General features: G+C 39.7%; 2 protein-coding genes across 21 annotated transcripts in view; one reads left to right on the forward strand and one right to left on the reverse strand.

Moving 5' to 3' along the window:
- Nucleotides 1–12,576, forward strand: part of APBB2 (amyloid beta precursor protein binding family B member 2) — a 149,306-nt gene extending 136,730 nt beyond the window's left edge. For all 16 annotated transcript variants that reach the window (XM_048941313.1, XM_048941312.1, XM_048941317.1 and 13 more), the window contains 6 exons: nucleotides 5,266–5,380; nucleotides 7,404–7,491; nucleotides 8,562–8,645; nucleotides 9,120–9,235; nucleotides 10,194–10,373; nucleotides 10,917–12,576. In XM_048941313.1, the coding sequence (XP_048797270.1) occupies nucleotides 5,266–5,380; nucleotides 7,404–7,491; nucleotides 8,562–8,645; nucleotides 9,120–9,235; nucleotides 10,194–10,373; nucleotides 10,917–11,084 (751 nt within the window). In that variant the 3' untranslated portion in view covers nucleotides 11,085–12,576. The remainder of the gene's footprint in view (nucleotides 1–5,265; nucleotides 5,381–7,403; nucleotides 7,492–8,561; nucleotides 8,646–9,119; nucleotides 9,236–10,193; nucleotides 10,374–10,916) is intronic.
- A 116-nt stretch (nucleotides 12,577–12,692) lies between these two features.
- NSUN7 (NOP2/Sun RNA methyltransferase family member 7) overlaps nucleotides 12,693–18,516 on the reverse strand; it is a 33,064-nt gene continuing 27,240 nt past the window's right edge. For 3 of the 5 annotated variants that reach the window (XM_048941327.1, XM_048941324.1, XM_048941326.1), the window contains one exon: nucleotides 12,693–17,712. In XM_048941327.1, coding sequence (XP_048797284.1) covers nucleotides 17,068–17,712 — 645 coding nt within the window. In that variant the 3' untranslated portion in view covers nucleotides 12,693–17,067. The remainder of the gene's footprint in view (nucleotides 17,713–18,516) is intronic. The other 2 variants (XR_007376225.1, XM_048941325.1) reach the window with 2 other exon arrangements.

Genomic DNA, 18,516 nt, shown 5'->3' on the forward strand with positions numbered 1-18,516 from the left:
TTTTGGACATATTGGTTTGCGGAAGGTTTTAACAAACTAACTTGGATGTGCACAGAGCTGTGACAACGATAAGACATCAAAGAGTAACCGGGAGGCTGTGAGTTTTAGGGTTGCCAGATTAAAGCCTCTGAGTATTGCACAAAGCTAGCAAGTGACGTTGTCAAGAAATGAAGCACACTCAGCCTTTCAGCAGAGGATAATTTGCACTATGCATTTTATGCATGAATTAGAAAAACAAGCTACATTGTTCCAGTGCCCTTTCAGGGGAATTTAATAAATGCAGAACTGATTTATTGCTTCAAGGGTACGCTTTTTTTTTTTTTTAAAGTTCTGTGAGGACTGAAATAAGAAAAGACTCCTAGAAGTCTCTGTCTGCTTCAGAGAGGATCTTAACTACCTAGGCCAGAAACTCATGACCAGGATGTGTATTTGTGGACCTGCCTGCTATACTGGGTTGGAATTGGGCAGCAAGAGCTCTGCAAGCTGGAGCTGTTGGAGTAAAGAATTGCAAAGCTTTTGTACATTTTTAGAATTACCAGAAGATCTTTAAATTTTTGTAATGTATCTTTGCTGCATGGTTTCCTGCACCTAACCTTGCTTGCCATTTGTGACATTAGAATACGTGTGTCTTGGAAAAAGCCTCTTGAAAGAATGAGCTTGTTGGTGTTAAAATTTATCCCCTTTTCTTCCCGTATGACCTCTCTCGCTTTCCTTGCTTTTGTCCTTGTCTGCTCATTTATTCTGCTCTCATGGACACTGTGTTGTCTATCCACTGTGTTTGAATGGCAGCCTCCTGCCAGACGGCTCCTGACCCCACTCTGCCATTGTGGCGGCTGCTCTCCCCCTTTTTTCTTCTTTCTCTTTTTTTTCCACAACCCTCCCCTCTCCCCTTTCTCCTTTCCTTTCCACAAATCTCTGGGCAGCTGTTTGCAGTAAAGCAAAGCAAAATCTGAAGATTATGGGCTCAGGAGCCTGTTTCACTGCAGCCCAGCAGGGTGTGCTCTTTGACCCCACAGGAGCAAGATGTACATACAGTGCACACTGTTACATAGAAACAGTCATTTTCTGGAGGCACTTTTAGGTAAATTTGAATCAGTTTTAAGCTGAGCCTAGAGGATATCATTTTCTTCTTCAAGGATTCTTGTTAAAATTTGTGGTACATAAATCTGCAAAGCAATTTACGTTTTCCTGCATATGTATTATTTTAATACAGTTGTTCTAAATACCTGCAATTCAATTATCATTGGTAAAAGTAGAAATTTTTTTATTTCCAGATTCAAGGCTTTTTTTTTTTTTTTTTTTTTCTTTTTTTAATAAGGGTTAATACAATTCTACAGTCCTTTGGAAAAGTAAGAAAAGGCAGTGGAGAATGTGATGTTTTTTCAGGCCATACTTAATTGGGATGTCTCCTAGGACTGTAGCCTAATAGTGGCAAATGGCCATGACTGCTATTCAAACAGAACAGCATTAGCATAAATCACATTTAGTGTGATTATATTCATCCAGGGTTGAGCAGCTAAGTGATGCCTAGCCAGGTGTTAAATAGGTATGGCTATCTAAGTTCTAGTCAATTACTGTAGACATTTGCCAATTAAGGAGGGTAAAGGAGCAAATAAAAATGAAATTCCATTCCACTTAGCACCTTACATTATCTTTGCGGTTCTCTAATTGCTTTTTAAAATGTCTCTCGTTGTATTTTAAACTATTCAGCAGAGCCAGTCTTAACTGCTTGTGCAACAAAATGCACTTTCTATCTGTTTTCTGGCTTTTTCCAGGCTACTAATTTACAACAAGTTCCTATGTCCTGAAATGTACTAGTGGATAAGGTACTATATGTGCAAATGGTTAAAAAATAAATCCTGGCCCTTCTCTGTAATGCCATACCAACAGAAACAATCTGCTTGTGCTGTGAACTTGAGAGAATATAGAGATGCAATACACTGTTCTTCCACTAAACGTCATGCTGCTCTCCCCACTGACATGAAGGGAATTTTACTGGGAGCTGTGGTTTAAATCCTGCTAATTTCACGTGTGCCCACATCCCACGGAGAACGGGAAGACTCCATCTGGATGAGATGGGGATCTGTTCATTCTGTGCAGCTTTGTATCCTTCCCTGGATTTCTTAAAGGCTTCTCAGTTTATTCTTTCTCTTGTTTTCCTAGCAAGAAGTAAAGGCAAGGGAACGGTGTGAGGAGGTATTTGCCCTTTTCCATAAATTTCTATTGCAAGCACGTTACTCAGCACTTCTTCATTATTGAAGGGACTGGTTGCCCATAAATCTCACTTAAATGTTAATCAGCTTCAAGTGAGCTGCTGTGGAATGAAGGTTTACAGAGTAAGCGACCCAGAAGGGATCTGAAGTAGAAGAAGCATCAGAGAGCAGTCTTGGGGCTTACTTGGTATTCAAGGCTTTGGACAGATAAATTGTTGCCTTCTGGTCCTGTGTAAGGAAATGTAGCTCCAGAGTTTTATTCTGTTAGCCACGGTTTTGGGAGCAGCTACTACAGAGTGATCAAAGCCATGCCCTTCTTCCCAGAGAGCTCTGCTCTCCCTGTGCTTCACAACACCAGGCTGCACCAGGTCCCTGCTGCCAGCCTGTCTCCTGAGGTGCTTCTCAGAGCGTGGCAGGTAGGTGACTTCAGGAATTAAGGGAATCAGTGGTATTGTTTGTGCTCTGTCAAAACAGAAGTGGATGATGTGCTTGCTAATTTTGATTGATGACTTGGAAACAGCTGGTGCTGGCAGGGTTGTGTGTGATACACTGCCATTGGTTTTGAGGAGCTTGGATTCCCTTCTCTGCCTCAGCAGGCTTACAGATGATCATCTAAAGGTTTATGCATGTTCACAATTTCCATATGTAATTAGCTGATATACTTTGTTCAAGCTGTTCAGGTATTTAAAGTAAGGCACTGGTGCGTGTGTCTCAACCACCACTGCACGGGCTTTATTAGCTTTCAGCAGTCAAGATTGATGTGCTAGCTGGTGTCTCATTTGCTGCTGTAATTGCACTGTAATTTCACACAACCTGGCTTATACACGTGTCCTGTTAATTCAGGAATATTTACTGTAGCAGCAGGAACAGACTCCACTGTCTGAGGCTGAGGCCTCCTGGCTGCATGGTACACACAGCATCTCAGTGAAGGGCTACTTTTCCTGCTCCTTCAGGCTGATGGTGCCTGAGTAGGATTTCACAGGGTGAAGAAGGCATTTCCTGGTATCCCTGGGCAAATGCCAGAGCAAGCAGTAGGAGCATGAAGACATCTGTGGTGCAGAGTGCTTCCTGACATGTGTGAAGGCTTTGCCTACCAGCTCTGTCATTTCACTGCTAGGCAAAAGTCAGACCAGCCATTCATAGGCTGCTTGAACTTGGATTTGGCTGGCAATGTAATATATCATCCAAACCTCCAATACTTGCTTTGTCCCATCTTATTTTTATTAATGACAAGTTTCTAGCTAATAGCTTTTAAGCTACCAGGTGGTGCAAGTTATGCTGTCTGTGCAGCCCGTCACATCGTGACGGCCCGATCTCATCCTGATGTTTCACAGTGTTCCTTGGGCTCCAGGTTTCTATTTATTTGAATGGGGATCTGCACAGCACAAGCAATTCAGCAAAACAATGCAGGGTATACAACTACTCTTCTTGTAAAGGAACCCGTAAATCATTCATTTACACATCCTTGAAGGGCTTTTATCGATTTGAGGTTAATGCTTCCAAATAGTGATAAATAGCCATTGTCACTCCAAAAGAACAGGCCTTGATCCAGCAATGAGGTATATGCAGCAGGTTGCTTGCTTGTGCATCTTCGCTAGCCTGTGCCTAAGATCACAATCAGCATGTTTGTTTTGCATGCAATTCCAGATGGAAATCTCTATTTTATTTTCAAAGTGTTCAGGAAGGAAGGAGCCCTTCTAAAGCAAGGCTTTGCTTGTGTAGAAAAAATGCTTCAGTTATCCCCAGGATGCTCAGTGTCTCGGTGAACTTGCAGTGCAGCAAAAGGAAAGAAAGTGCTGAAAGGCTCTTGTAGATTGTGGCTGAAGTACTGGGAGTGGGGCTGGAGCTGGAAGACGTCCAGGCATCTTAACAGACAACCTCTTCTGGGATTATTGCTGTGGGGTTTGCCACAAGTCATGAGTCATTGGATTAAGACATGCCTATGTTGTTACTCCAGCACTGTCCCTTTGTAGGTGCCTGTGTCACACATACAGGCACACCAAAGCAGAGGAAGAGCTCCAACCTGTCTGTAAGCATCCAGGCAAGGGGCAGCCACTTCTTTGTTGAGAGGATTCATCATGGACAAAACCTAGTGCTGCCACACTAAATACAGGAAATGTACTGAACTTCAGGGTAGTGCTCCTGCTTCCAGTGTGGGGCTGGAAGTCCAGCTCTCCATCAGCCATCAGCATCCTGGCGTGCTTTCCTGTGCTATAGAACCAGCTACGGGTTCCTCCTCTGTGAAAGGGTGAATTAGCCTCCATCCCAGGAGGGTCATGAAGCAAATTAGCACTACAGGGAGAGTGATGAGCTCTTGGAGCAGAGACAGCCCTGAATTCAGTATCTAAATGGAACATGTCAACCCTGTTGCTTTCTTTACACCGTGCTCATGCTTTGACTTCTTCAGAAGCACATCAGCACTTAAACAGCCTGAGAACGAGGAAGCACCATACTGACTTTAGAAGACTGTACTCTGTTGAGGCGACTAGTTGGAACAGTGTAGAAAATCTCTTTCATAGGGAATCCTTATTTAACTTTTGAAAAAATAAGGTCATTTATTTAGGCCAATTACTTTGAGCAAAACTCAGCAGGTTCACATCTCCCTTATACAACCAGATCTCTAATTACTATCTGCATGTTTTAAACACTTATACAGTCCTTCTAAATGCATTCTTTTTCTATCTAGACCACCATTTGCCATTTTTCATTTTTTTTCAGCATTTAAAAGCTGCATGTGTTTTTAATCTTATCCTCTAAATCTTTCTCCTTTGCCTTTAGTAAGTATGTATTTTTCTGTGTATTTACAATTGCTTTTGGAGTTATGGGTGTTATGTTCAATAAATTGTTATGAAACTGTAATGAGCTGTTTAATTATATAGATTACTCATCAACGCTTATGTATTTTTTCATAGGTGTGCAATGTATTAAATTTGAAGATCTGCATTGTCTAAGATGTGTTTTATTCTCTAATAGCTGAAACATACACATGGTAAAGGACAGATGACTGCAGGTATTACTGCTTCTAATGTGTCAATTCATTTTGTTTGTGCAGAGACTTTGCATATGTGGCAAGAGACAAAGACACCAGAATTCTGAAATGTCATGTGTTTCGATGTGACACGCCAGCAAAAGCCATCGCCACAAGTTTACACGAGATCTGCTCAAAGGTAAGTGGATGCAAAGTCATCCACACAATCCTGCTGAGAGCCTCAGAGCATAATACACACAGTCAGCCACCTCACACTGTTAGCTTTGTATCTCTGGCAAGCAGAAATGAGACAGGGAGTTTGTAAAGGATACAAAGGAATGGGAATAGTGGAAGGATGTGCATTTAGATTTGAGGATGGTGATACTTGTATTTAATTGATAAGCATATATACAGAGAGTCATCTTGTGTAATAAAGAAGTTGTGTGTTGAAAAGGGAAAAAGAACACATTCTTTTAATTAATGATCAGTGGTGGTGTGTAACTTTGTAAATAAATTAGACCTTGTTTGAATGGTATGCTTCAAGCAGGACAGGCATGAAAATAGTTGCCAGTGTTATGCTGCCCAATTAAAATAAATCAGGGAGAAGGGGGAGAGCTAAGCTGACTAACAGTAGAAGGATCTTCGTTCCCGTAGCAGCACTGTCTGTGACACTGGAGACAACTGTTCTCTTCAGTCATTTTACATTAATCTGCCAACATTCCCTAGTTATTAATTTTGATTTTCTTGCGTGATCAGTTCATGAGTGTCCTCAGTACAGCAATGTCTTGTAGTGCTGTGACAGCACATCCTTGACAGCTGAAAAAAATGTTTAAAAGGCTTTATAGGGAGATACTTAAGCCAGAGTGCTTGAAACTGTTTTTATTTCTTTTACTGAGCTATGGATTTGAGGCTGCATTCACCTTTTTAAGAATGTGCTGACGAGCTGCCCCAGCTGGTGGTGGGGCTGGGAGTGGCAGGGGCCATTCTGGGTGATGCTGCACAGCATCACTGCAGCAGTGGTTCACTGGAGATGCCTGGACTTGCTGTCTCTCATCTTTCTCCTCCAACTCAGCTCTCACAGATTTTTCTAGCAAGTCTAGCAGGGAAAAACAATTTCTACAAAAGTTTCTTTTGTCCAGTAAGCACAACATCAAGTAAATGCAGGGGGTATCTGACTTGTGCAGTCAGAAAGGCAGGAAAGCTGTCATGTAATTGTGGCATGAAATTCCTGGCAATACTGGATCACAGAGTGACCGAACATTTACAGCTAATAGTAACAGAGAGTAAAAGAGAATGGTGCTGTTGAGCAGAGAGTTGTTCCTTATAATTCAGCAGTAGATGAAATCCTGATTCAGCAAAGCACCTGGCATCTGCTATCTGACACACTTGACCTCTTTGCTGAGCCAGGGCTTCTCCCTAAGCTAGCAAGTATCATTTTTCATCCTCAAGTGGGAATACTGCCATGTGTCCCCATAAAAGATAATACTTCCAAAATATGAAACCTAGCAATAAATAAATAAATAAATAAATAAAAGGGAAGAAAGCAAAGATAAATGAAAAGATAAATTAGCCAGAAGTATCTTCAGACTAAGTGTCATTCACTGGAACTCTAGTCATCTCTACAGCTTAATTACTATCAACAGTCATTAGTGTTAAAGAAGCAGATCGCAATTTCATATTTTGGAAAACCTCCCTTAACTTCCCTGGGACGCTCCTCAGATGTGTATTTGTAGAGAATGATCATCCAAAGTGATTGTTTGGAAGTGTTTTCCTCTTTTGTTAGTATTGTGGGAGAGGAACGTGTTGCATTTTGCATGGAATTTTTAATGTCAGACGAAACATAAAAATGGAAGAAAAAATGACATGCAGCAGAGGATAGATCAGAGAGGTACATGAATAATGAACATACTTCTCTGTGTGTTAAACATTTGTTTCTTGCAATATTACTCCTCACAATTTTTCTGTTGACAAAAATGGCTGGTTTTTTAACTCTTCCATTCTTCTTTCATCTAGTCTTGAACAGCTCTTAAGCTCAGTATGTAGATAAGGAATGGTGAATAAGCCATGGGCAAGCTGAAGTAATTTATGAAGAATAACTTGTTTAGTCATGTAGTTTCTGGCTAATTTGGGAAATTAGAGTTCTAATAGGAGTAGACTGATACTTGGAGTTACTATTTTGCAACATCTTTCAAAAAATGCTGCATTATCACTATCTTATTCAGATTATGGCTGAACGGAAGAATGCTAAAGCTATGGCTTGCAGTTCAATGCAGGAGAGGACAAACGTCACCCTTGATGTTCCTCTGCAAGGTACCATACATTACTGCTCATGTCCATGGGATGGGGCTATTTCAGATATGTTTTATTTCTGATGCTGTTTCTGACCAAAATGGTGCCTGTTGGTTGGAGAGTCTTTTAACCACTGTATCTGACTCTGAGGTGGTATTGTATTAAACATTTTAATGTACTGATCCTGTTCCCAGTAACACAGTCCTGCTAAGTTATGTCAGTTTGCACATTGTCTTTTATTTTAAAATACAACTTTTGCAAACACAGTTTGTCATGCTTGTGGCTACTTGCATATATTGTCCAGTTCATTTCAAAGTACTTCTTGAGATGGCACAGATCAGCCAAATCTGCCCTAAAAGCAGAATGTGCTCCAGTTAATCACATGGATTCACATAGGACTGCTCCTTGCAGGTTTCAGCACGGTTTTGGCAGCTTCCGAGGCAAAAGATACAAGTGGGTTGTCATCTACCTTGAGGGGCCTTTGCACACTCTACTACTGCATGGCAAAAGAAAGTTGCCTTTGCATTCATTATTAGTCAAAACTTATTAGCTGCTGTTTAGAAAATTGTCCAGAACAAATGTACCATGTGTTAGCTTTACAGGAAACTAGGTGCTTTCAGATGCAGCAGTTCATCCTGATTACCTTACTCCTAATCCATACATCAACTTGTGTAATTTTCTGCTAGACAACAGTATTGATTACTCATAGCTTGTGTTGAACATATTAAAATGGATGATATTAAAAAGGTTCCAGATTTTACATAGTTATGCAGTAAAGAATAGGTCTGTATGTCTCAAAGGCACATTCATTTATATTTTTTGTTTTTGTTTTTGTTTTTTTAAAAATATGCCAGTAGCATAATGTGACCCTATTTTTAGTGTAGATGAAGAATTAAATGATGCAGCATTCTAATTCCCTTAGAAATTATTTGGTATTAGTCTTGTCAGAGGGAGTAGAGATTTGTTTTAATTAGTACAATGCCTTCAGAGTATAATTACTTGATAAACTGTTTTAGGTTATTGATGAAATGAAAGTGTTTTTCCGAGCTGTGAGTAGCAATAAATAGAAATCTATATTTGTTCCCATGCAGTAGATTTCCCAACACCAAAGACAGAGCTGGTGCAGAAGTTCCACGTCCAGTACCTGGGAATGCTACCTGTAGCTAAACCTGTGGGTATGTGTCATATATTTGTGACTTCAGAGGGAACTTGCATAAACTCTTAAGGGCTGGATTCTGACTAGCCAAGTGTAAGAGCATGATTTTGGAATGGGAGCAGTTCCTGAACTTCGGAGTCTTAAGAGCCAGAGATGAAAATGTCTAGCATTCAGTGCTTCAAATAAATGTGTGTTGTGCAACCAGAGTACTTTGGGAGCTGGTAAGAAAGCATTTTCTTTTTACTGCTTTCTCCGAATATGAGCTTTGTTACTAATGAGAAGGGCCTTAGATAACTGAAATGGTGCAGCAGTTAAACAAGATGCTAATGCTTTTTTAGTATGCCAGAGGCACCTGATTTGCTTCTGCAGATGATGAAAACCAGCTTCAAAATCCATCACCATATTCATTTTACCAAGTTCAGAACAATTTACTACTGTGTACTACTGTGTGAAAATAATATTGTTTACTCATACACATTTATTTCTGTTTTAGGAATGGATACCCTGAACAGTGCTATTGAAAGTCTGATGGCTTCCTCTAGCAAGGAAGACTGGATGCCAGTTACCATGAATGTTGCTGATGCTACTGTCACAGTCATTAGTGAAAGAGTAAGGCAGAATGTCCTGTTCAAAACATGATTAACACAAGTGCTGAAAACCAGGAACTCATGAGCAGGTGTCCTAAGGCGAGCTCAGGGAGGCCAGAAACCTCCCGTGGAGCAGAAGGGCAAAAGCTCGCTTGATCTTGATTTTCAGTACGAATACAGACCGTGAAAGCGGGGCCTCACGATCCTTCTGACTTTTTGGGTTTTAAGCAGGAGGTGTCAGAAAAGTCATGAGCATTAGAAGAGAGTGTTCATTTTTCCTGGACTTCATTTCCTTTTTTTGCATTTTATTTCTTTGCAGGGCTGTATCACTGTTTTACAACTACTTGTGTCAGCTTCAGCTTTATTTACCATTCCAAGCATGTCCTTAGAAACATAAACTATAAGTAACCTTTAGATGCTTAAAACGAACACAGTATTACCCTTCCTAGAAATTTTGAGTGTAAAATGTTGTAGGTTAAGCTGTAAGGAGCAATCCTAAGTTCTAACTTGTATTTTCTTTATTCTTTCTATGAAAGCCAAGAGTAAGACTACAACTTGTGTTTCACATCACTGTCCTTTAGTGGAGCATTTTTCATAGAATAAAATGAAACTTGCAAAGAATGTTCCACATCTGCCTCTGTTGATTAGGTCCTAAAGCCACATCTCTACATACCAGTAATAGGGGACTATCTTTAGAAGTCACAATAGCCGTGCATTTCTTCACAAAACTGCCACATCCATTTTAAACATGCAGTACTACAATGCATGATATGCTTCAGTTCTAAGTCTCAAAGCCATTGTGTTCTACTGGTAGCCTAGAAGAGAGAACTCAGCTCAGGCCTTTGCACACCAGGTATACACAGATTGCAGAAGAAGTTTCACTGTATCAGTGTTCTCTCCCTACTTAATCAACCTAACACTGAAAGTAAAACTGCATAGAATATCTGTTAGTAATGAACAATCATTTTATTCATAACCAGAATGAAGAGGAAATCGTGGTGGAATGTCGTGTGCGGTTTCTGTCCTTCATGGGAGTAGGCAAGGATGTTCATACATTTGCCTTCATTATGGATACAGGAAACCAGCATTTTGAGTGCCATGTGTTTTGGTGTGAACCAAATGCAGGCAATGTATCAGAAGCTGTTCAGGCTGCTTGTATGGTAAGTGACTTTCTTGAAAAGGCATCTAATAGTACTTAAATTTTCTACTACTTCAGTATACGTATTTACAAATGTGCAGTTAATTTCCTGAGATATAATTTGCAATTTGGATTCTGATATGTCTGGTAAATTGAAAATAAGCTTGAAATGTTGAGCTAGTGAACTCTGCTCCTTTAACATCTGATCTCCTGAACTCCTCAACACCTGTGTAAGATCTGTTCTGTAGTTACAGAAGTTATCTAACACTGGAAGAATATTTCTATGTAACCCAGTGACAATGTAGTGAAAAATAGTCCTTGTTTAAGAAAACTTATTTTTCAATTTTCAAAGTGGGTTGTTGCTGTGATGTAGTATTTGTCATGTATTAAAGAACAGTTTCTGCTAAAAGTCAGACCAATATCCTATTAACTTGATCAGGGTTGTTTGTCACAGTCAAAATGAAAGTTTGACTGTATTTCATGAGTAAGTATTTTAAATGTATTTTAAATGCACTGAAGGTAATAGCTACAGTAAGGAGTGCAGAATGCTTCTGCTTTGTTGCAGTTACGGTATCAGAAGTGCTTAGTGGCCAGACCTCCTTCGCAGAAAGTTCGGCCTCCCCCACCGCCTGCAGATTCGGTGACCAGGAGAGTCACAACCAACGTAAAGAGAGGAGTGCTGTCCCTCATTGACACTTTGAAACAGAAACGCCCAGTCACCGACATGCCGTAGCTGCGTAAGAGAGAAGATTCTCCTAACATTTAACTGCAGATAACAGTAGCTACACTAAGGGAAATGAACTGATGGTGTTTGGCCTTCCATTCCAAATTGCTGATGCTTTGTCTTAAGAGAATTTATCCGTATCAAAACAATGCTAGACAAGCATGTTATCTCGTTCTTGCCACCATCGTTTGATATGAAAAGAAGCATGAATAATTTTTTTCCTGTCAGTAAGTTACATCATGAGCAATGGAAGGTCTGTTTGATTGTAAATAAGTAAACATTACCTGAACTCACACAAAGAAAGAGTATGGCCACGTCCTTCCTAGTGAACTCGTGCTAAAGTCCTTGGAGTGAATGACGCTTGAGTTGATAGTTTCACCGTCTTGAGCTGGATTTGTCACAAACCAATCTTAAGTCCTACAGCACTTTGGTTCTCAACACTGGAGTAGATACCAAGGATCAGCTACCATTGAATTACTGCAGATTAAATACCAAGTTTTTTATTTTTTACAGAACTAACCTGTTAATTTTAAATTGTTTGTCAGCATTGGTCTGCCTGACACTCACGTGAATCGTTGTCATTTGATCTCTGTTTGTACATTACAGTTGTAGACAGAAATTGTTTGATACCAAACCAATGCTGAAAAATCTGGGAGTGTTTTCTGTAATTGAGTACAGGGTGATCCATTGAAGCTTTTCATCTTTAAACATACAGATGCACGTGTTGGATGCTAAGTATGTCATCCCAAATTGTCATTAATTGATCAAAAATACTGTTTGTTCCACATAGAGCTCACACTGACCAGGAGAGAGTTAGTCAGCAGTTTTACTGTCTTAAAACTCTCACAGAAGCAAAAATGTTACAGATGTTTTCTATATGAGTGTTTGATCAAATGTTCCATTCAGTGTTGGGTTGCACTACTCCCCCTCTGAGTTTGCTGCTAAATGGTTGTTAGCATGCCGCAAAAAGAACAATCGTGTTTCTGATTATTTACTAAGTTCAATGGAAATTCTTTTAGTGGTCTGTGACAAAATCATGAGAGTTGTTTTCTAACAGGATGTTGTCGCAAGTGGGACAACTTCATGTCAGTGCTTTTGCTCCAAAGGTCTCCTGTAATAGCCTTGATCCACACAACTGCAGATTCTGACAAAGTCAGCACAGTAATGCCCCTTTAAAATTTTGTCTTCTACTGATCTTCAAATGCAGCTTCGTCTTTCTCTCTTTGCCATCTTCTGTTTAGACCTGCAGATTGGTACAAATTTTGGAAATGGAACATAAAAGATATTTTTTACTAATGTTAAAAATGTTTTGCCTGCATTTATATATAAGTTCCAAACTGTATCTGTCTCCCAGATCTGCAAATTTGGTCATGCAGTAATTTTAGAAGGACACTGTCAATGTTGTTTTTACAAGAACCATTTTTTTTTTTACTTTACTGTGCCAGAGATTGTTATAAACAAGATTGTTATGAGCAAACAATGATTTTTTTTTTCTTATTTTAAAAAGTCAACAGCAATACCTGGGCAAAACATGTTAAGAATACAAGGGGAAAGAGTGATGATTCAGGAAATGCCTTTATTAGAAATGTAGAAGAATTATTAAAACACATTTAGCCTGATGTATGAGCGAATGTAGTGAAGGCTAGCCATGCAGCTGTAATATTCTAAATGGAGTTCTTCAGAATACCTTCTAAGGAGCTGATCCTGCACTATGTTCAAGAAATGTTTAGATGTTGTCCTGAGGGACATGTTTTAGTGGGAAATGTTGTTGATAGGTGGATGGTTGGACTGGATGGTCTTAGAGGTTCTTTCCAACCTTGGTAGTTCTATGATCTCAAACCTCTGCATAATAGAATTTTTGCACCCTGGGCAGTGAGGTAATTCTGTCCCATCCCAAGTCTCACGTTCCTGCTGCTTGGAACCAGCTCCATTGCTTGTGCAGTTGGAGGAGAGAAGGCCAGTCTGCATAACGTGAGTAAACTCCAAAATTGATCCAGCTGGCCACGTGGCTGTGCAGATGACAGGGAGAGCAGGAGGGGAGGTGAGGCAAACCCTCCCCTTTCAGCAGTAGCAACCTTTGAACTGCCCATGAAGCCAGATTTTGAAGTGTGGAGATGACAGCTTGTGTACTGGCTTAGTCCTGTTTCTCCAGGTTCTAGTGCTGATCCCACTTAAGTCTGATGGGAACAGTGTAAAAAAAAAATATTGCTTCCTCTCATGGCTGCTATCAAAATGCAGTGTCTCACAACGTCGCTAAGCGAGATCATGAATTTGAAGGATGTTTCCTTGTTAATCAGAAAACTACTGAATCAAACTTTGTTTTATATACTGAAAATATTTTGACAGCGTCTTTCTTTTTAAAGCTCCAGGTGGAAACTCCAGGATTTTTATTTGCTTTACAACAAAGAATGTTTAACAGTATAATCGAGTTCAGTAGTGTTGTCGACACAGTGCTGCTTTTCCCCAAGAGAGAAACAGTCCAAGTTTAAACCAAACCAACACTTGGGAAACAGCAGTGTTAAGGTAAGAAGCTGTGTCAGGAGTCTTTACACATCTGTGTCGACAAGGCTCTGAACACAGAGTTTTCACTGGCAAAAATGTGCCACTGCAGGAAGGGCTGAGGGAAAAGAGAGAGAAAGGTATTGGGAAAGCTGTAGGTCCCCTGAATTTCTTGTCTGTTACCAAAATGCTGTTGATTTTGCAAATAATTAAGTAGTTTGCTTAATGGGCCAAAATATTTGGCCTTTTGGCTTCAGTAGAACTCCTGAGTTTCTAAAAAGTGTTAAATATACACCCAGGTGTTTGTAGAATCAACACCTAAAATTGCAGAGCTCGTTGTCTTTTATCAAACAATGTACTGAGGCACTCTTTAACCATGGCTAAAAATGTGTGTATGGCATACACGTGTCTGAGTAACTACCACTGTTTTATTTGATGTTGTAGCAACCCTTCAGTTATCTATGCATTTTTTATAATACCCAGCGATTCTGTAAGCAGGCAGCCATGCATTCACTATGCCTTGTATGTCTGATGCCATATTTTAAATTAACCTGTTAAATACAGCTTAAAATATTTTTATTTTATTTATTCTATTTTTACTGAAATATCCTGCATTATGATGTCGATGTATTGTCTTTACTGGACGTGATCTTGTAACGTTCTCTATGCTGTATACTATAGGTTGCCTAAAAAAAGGCAGCTTTGTAATTATTTGTAGTCACATTTTTATTGAAGTCTGTAGAAAAATCATGTAAAGCGAAGCTAATTTCTTATTTTTTTCAATGCAAGTAGAAACTAGAGGTAAGTATCACACATCACACGTCATTAATGCGCTCCCTTGCAGAAGCAAGGAGATTTATATTCACCATCAAAAATGAGAGATAAAAGCCTTTCTTTTGAAATCCGCAGTGCTGGCTGTAGGTTTTCTTTAAGTCACTGTTTCACTTGAAGGGGGGAGAGAAGTGGTGTGGGAGGTTCAAGGCTACAGAGACAACTATGGGGACTTTAAATAGGAATAACAAAAATTGCACAGAAGCGGCCTAGGACCAACTCACAATAACACCATGCATGGAGATACCTGTGCCTGCTGAAGCAACATGCCCTTTTGTGACAGGAAGAGAGGCTCTGGAGTGTCTGACAGCTTATTCCAGGTCAGGTCTGCGTCATTTCCTAAGAGTTCTGCATCCTTTTATTTTTAGTCTTATCAAGTATTTCATAGATGAATATTTTATTAGTGATGTACAACTGTTGGTAAAGCATCCATGCAAAACAGCGCTTTTTTATTTCAGCAGCTCATGTGGGTTCAGCCTTAAATGCCATTATTCCTTCCTTGGGCAAGTTAATTCATATGTTGCTAAAAACTTGTGCTGCACAGTCAGCAGAAGTAGGTGGACCCACACCTACTGGTTATTAGCAGAGCTCAGCCTTGCATAGAGCACCCAGTTGATGCTGAAAAGTGCAATTTCCCCTGCTGTTGTCCACTTCTACACATCTAAATGTAATCTGTTCTGAGAATAAATTTGGCTGCATAAAATGATTGTCTCAACTGTTGCTGGTCCAGGGAACTGGGAAATTCTTTCTTTTCTTGTTCCAAATTGAGGGAAGGGAAAAATATATGATGGCTGTTTAGAGGCAGTAGCAGTGCCATGGAGGTTTTTGTATGTATAAAACTGAATCAGTGGCTTCTAGTTGAAAATTACAAATACTTAAGTGGAATACTGAGAACTAGTTATGTATGATACAGTTTTACTTCACTTTATTTTTAAGAAGTGTTTAATTGATCCTTCAGGCTCCTATCCACGAGCCATTTGAAGTCAGTATCAGATGTTGCCAGCAGGTGATGTTCGGTGCTCACCAAGCAAGCTGGTAAACCTGCTGAACTAAAATCTTCCCTGCTAGCTCTTCTGTATTCTAGGTAAGATATCAAGGTCACCACGCGTTTGGTCTCCATAACATCTGATGGACTCAGCTCCCTCAAAACAAGATAAAAGGCCAAGTGTGGAACATCACGTGTAAGCCCAAAGCATGTTCATTTTGGAGTCATTTTAATCAATATTTAGTAAATGAGAGACACTGGGCTCTATTTTTAAAAATATGCAAGTTCACTTCTCTAATTTAAGGATCTCTTAAGCTTCTTTTAGGCATTTAACAACCATATCAAAAAAAAAACAAACCCTTCTTTCCATTCCTTTTGTCTATTACGTAGAATCCTCCTTGAAGGTGGTTTGAAAGAATGTGGGATTCTTAGTTTTTGTTCCAGTTCTATACACTGCAAACAAACAGGTCGAGGTAAGTATGTTCAGAAACAAAAACAAAGCTTTTCCTTTTATTGGACCAGGTGAGGAGCGTAGGTTACTCACAGCGATGTACTGCAGGTGAGTGATACCTCTGAGTACAACAGGCGACTCTGATTAAAAACATGAACAGAATTTTTCACTGATTCAGTGGAGTAGTAATATTTATCTGATGAAGAAGCAGCAGTTCTCTGTGCCAATGGTGTAACACATCCCTTCTTCTAAAGCTTGTTCGTCTACGTTGGCTGATGTGGACAGGAAGAAAATAAAGATGTTAAAACATTTTCTCTGCATGGGTCTAAATCCTTAAGATTCCATATCATATTGCTGACACTTGGCGTGTTTACATTGAATAAACTCTTACCAACTGTCATAACGAACAGTTGCTAACAATTCCTGAATTACTTTTTCTGTTCATACTGCCCATATTTAGTACTAAGTCACTTATTACATTGTGCTCAGACAAATGTAGATATTCACCATTTATTCTGCATTTGTTAGCAACAGGGAACAGGTTAGGTTCCCACTGCTGATTTCTCAACAGTGGAAAACTTATTCAGTCCTTGTGTTCACTCATTATTCAAATAAATAGTTACACTATTTATAAAAATAACTTAGATAATAGCAGCTTATCTGATGTGAAAAGAGCTCTGTTTTGGTTGATGTTACTAAAAATACTGAATTGACACGATAATGCATAGTAATATTTATGTAGTTTCCCCTTATAATATTTTTAAGCACCTGTGAATGGAAACCAAAGGAATTAATACTGGAAAGCCCATGGGTTCAAATGTACTTGGCCAGCTGTTTGTAGAAAAAAATCACATCCAGCTTGAGAGATAAAACTGAACTAACTTGCTTACTGTGCAAGGCTCGGTTTCTGTGTGTCACAGCCCAAAAGGTAATTTACAAAAACGGTGTGCTGTAACTTGTCATTTAAAAGTCTATAGCAAATAGCTGCAGTATTTTTCACCTGACTCCCCCAGTGGTCTATCAGCCTTACGCGACTGAGCTGCATTTACTTTAAAATGTAATTTTTGGTTTTAAATGGCTAACATAGCTATTTCCATGCAACCAACTGAGAATTTGTCTCATAGTAAGACTATAATGAATAAAGATATATTGCAATCTACGTGCATGAATAAATACATACAGGAATCTTTACCTTTCTAAAAAGTTAGGGGAAAGTTTGAAGATTCTTACAGCCCTGATTGAGAATTTCTGAGCACTGTTGGTTTGACCACTTTAGACACGGGTTGAGGAGGTTCTCTGTCCCTCAAACTTCTATTCCTCTGTCTGGACTGGAGCAGAGAGATATGAGCTGGCATCCTGTGTTGGTTTCCTTGCGGATGTCCATATGGTGATATCATTGGAGGAAAAACTATTTCCACTAGCTTCACTGCGACCATTTTTTTACATTCTGCACGTGGCTTGACCATTTTTTTACATTCTGCACGTGGCTTTCTAGCTTGTGTCTGCTTTCTGTGCACCTTGACAGCAGATGTGTGCTTTGGCACTTTAGAAACACCTGTGTCTGAAGCTGGGTTGATGGTAGGTTTCTTCAGCTGAATGTGACCTCTTGGTTGGTCGGAATTCTTTTTTTTTCGTTTGCTTTCAACTTTGGATACTACAACTGCAGCTTTCCTGTTAGATACAGCTTCAGGGTGAGGGACCGCAGCAGTCTTTGGCTCTATGCGAGTACGAGTAGCATCACTTCCATGTTGTGCTTCTTTCCCTTGCTTCTCTTCTTCCTTTGATTTACCTAGAATGCTGTCTAGTAGTAGTCCTTTTGCTGCAGCTTGAGACAAAATATCTTTAGCGGACACATTTTTGGAAGAGTCTGTCTGCAAATTTCAAAGGAAAGAATAATAAATTGAGGAAACAGCTGTAAAGTCAATTCAGTAAGCCCAGATTCCTCAGTATTTACTCCACAAGAAAGGCATGGCAGAATCACTGTTTGCTCAATAAATAAAGGCCCTGACTGTTGTGTTAAGTGCCGTCTGAACATTTGCTCTTCCAGAGACTTTGCCCTCTACGGGCCAGAAGAGGGAAAATGAGTTCTGGACTTCGGTAGACAAGTGTCTGCACAGCATGATTATTTAAACCTTATGGGCTTGGAAAGCTCCTCCCCCCTTTTTGGTGAAAAAGCTCTACTGCTCTCAGCCACAAGATGAAAAGCTTGACACTCAAATGCAAATCATCCTTCTAAGGTCTTTCCTCAGGAAATCATGCTAAGGCTTTTCTGTTTACTCAGCAAAGTTTCCCTGCCTTTCAGCCCAGATTTGCATATAACTTAGTTTAGAAAGGAAACATTCCTATCCATTTAATACAAGTTGTAATGCAGTCTTAATCCATGCTGGTGACACTGCCTGCTTGCATACTGGCACATCCTGATGATACATACAGACCTAACCAATAACTTCACTAGACACCACTTAGAACGAATCTAATCCCAAGCTGTCTAGCTCATTCCAAGGTTTGATACAAACATTTCCTCCTAAATATTCCTTGCACAGACCTAGATAAAGAGATTGCTCTGACCACAACTGCTCCAAAATGAAAGTACACGTAGAAGAGCTGTGTTCAGCCTAAAACATTGTGCACATTTCAATTGAAGGTACTTCTAGAAAAGCTGTAGCTTTGCTCAC

This window comes from Lagopus muta, chromosome 4 (assembly GCF_023343835.1).
Source record: "Lagopus muta isolate bLagMut1 chromosome 4, bLagMut1 primary, whole genome shotgun sequence".
Lineage (NCBI taxonomy): Eukaryota > Metazoa > Chordata > Aves > Galliformes > Phasianidae > Lagopus > Lagopus muta.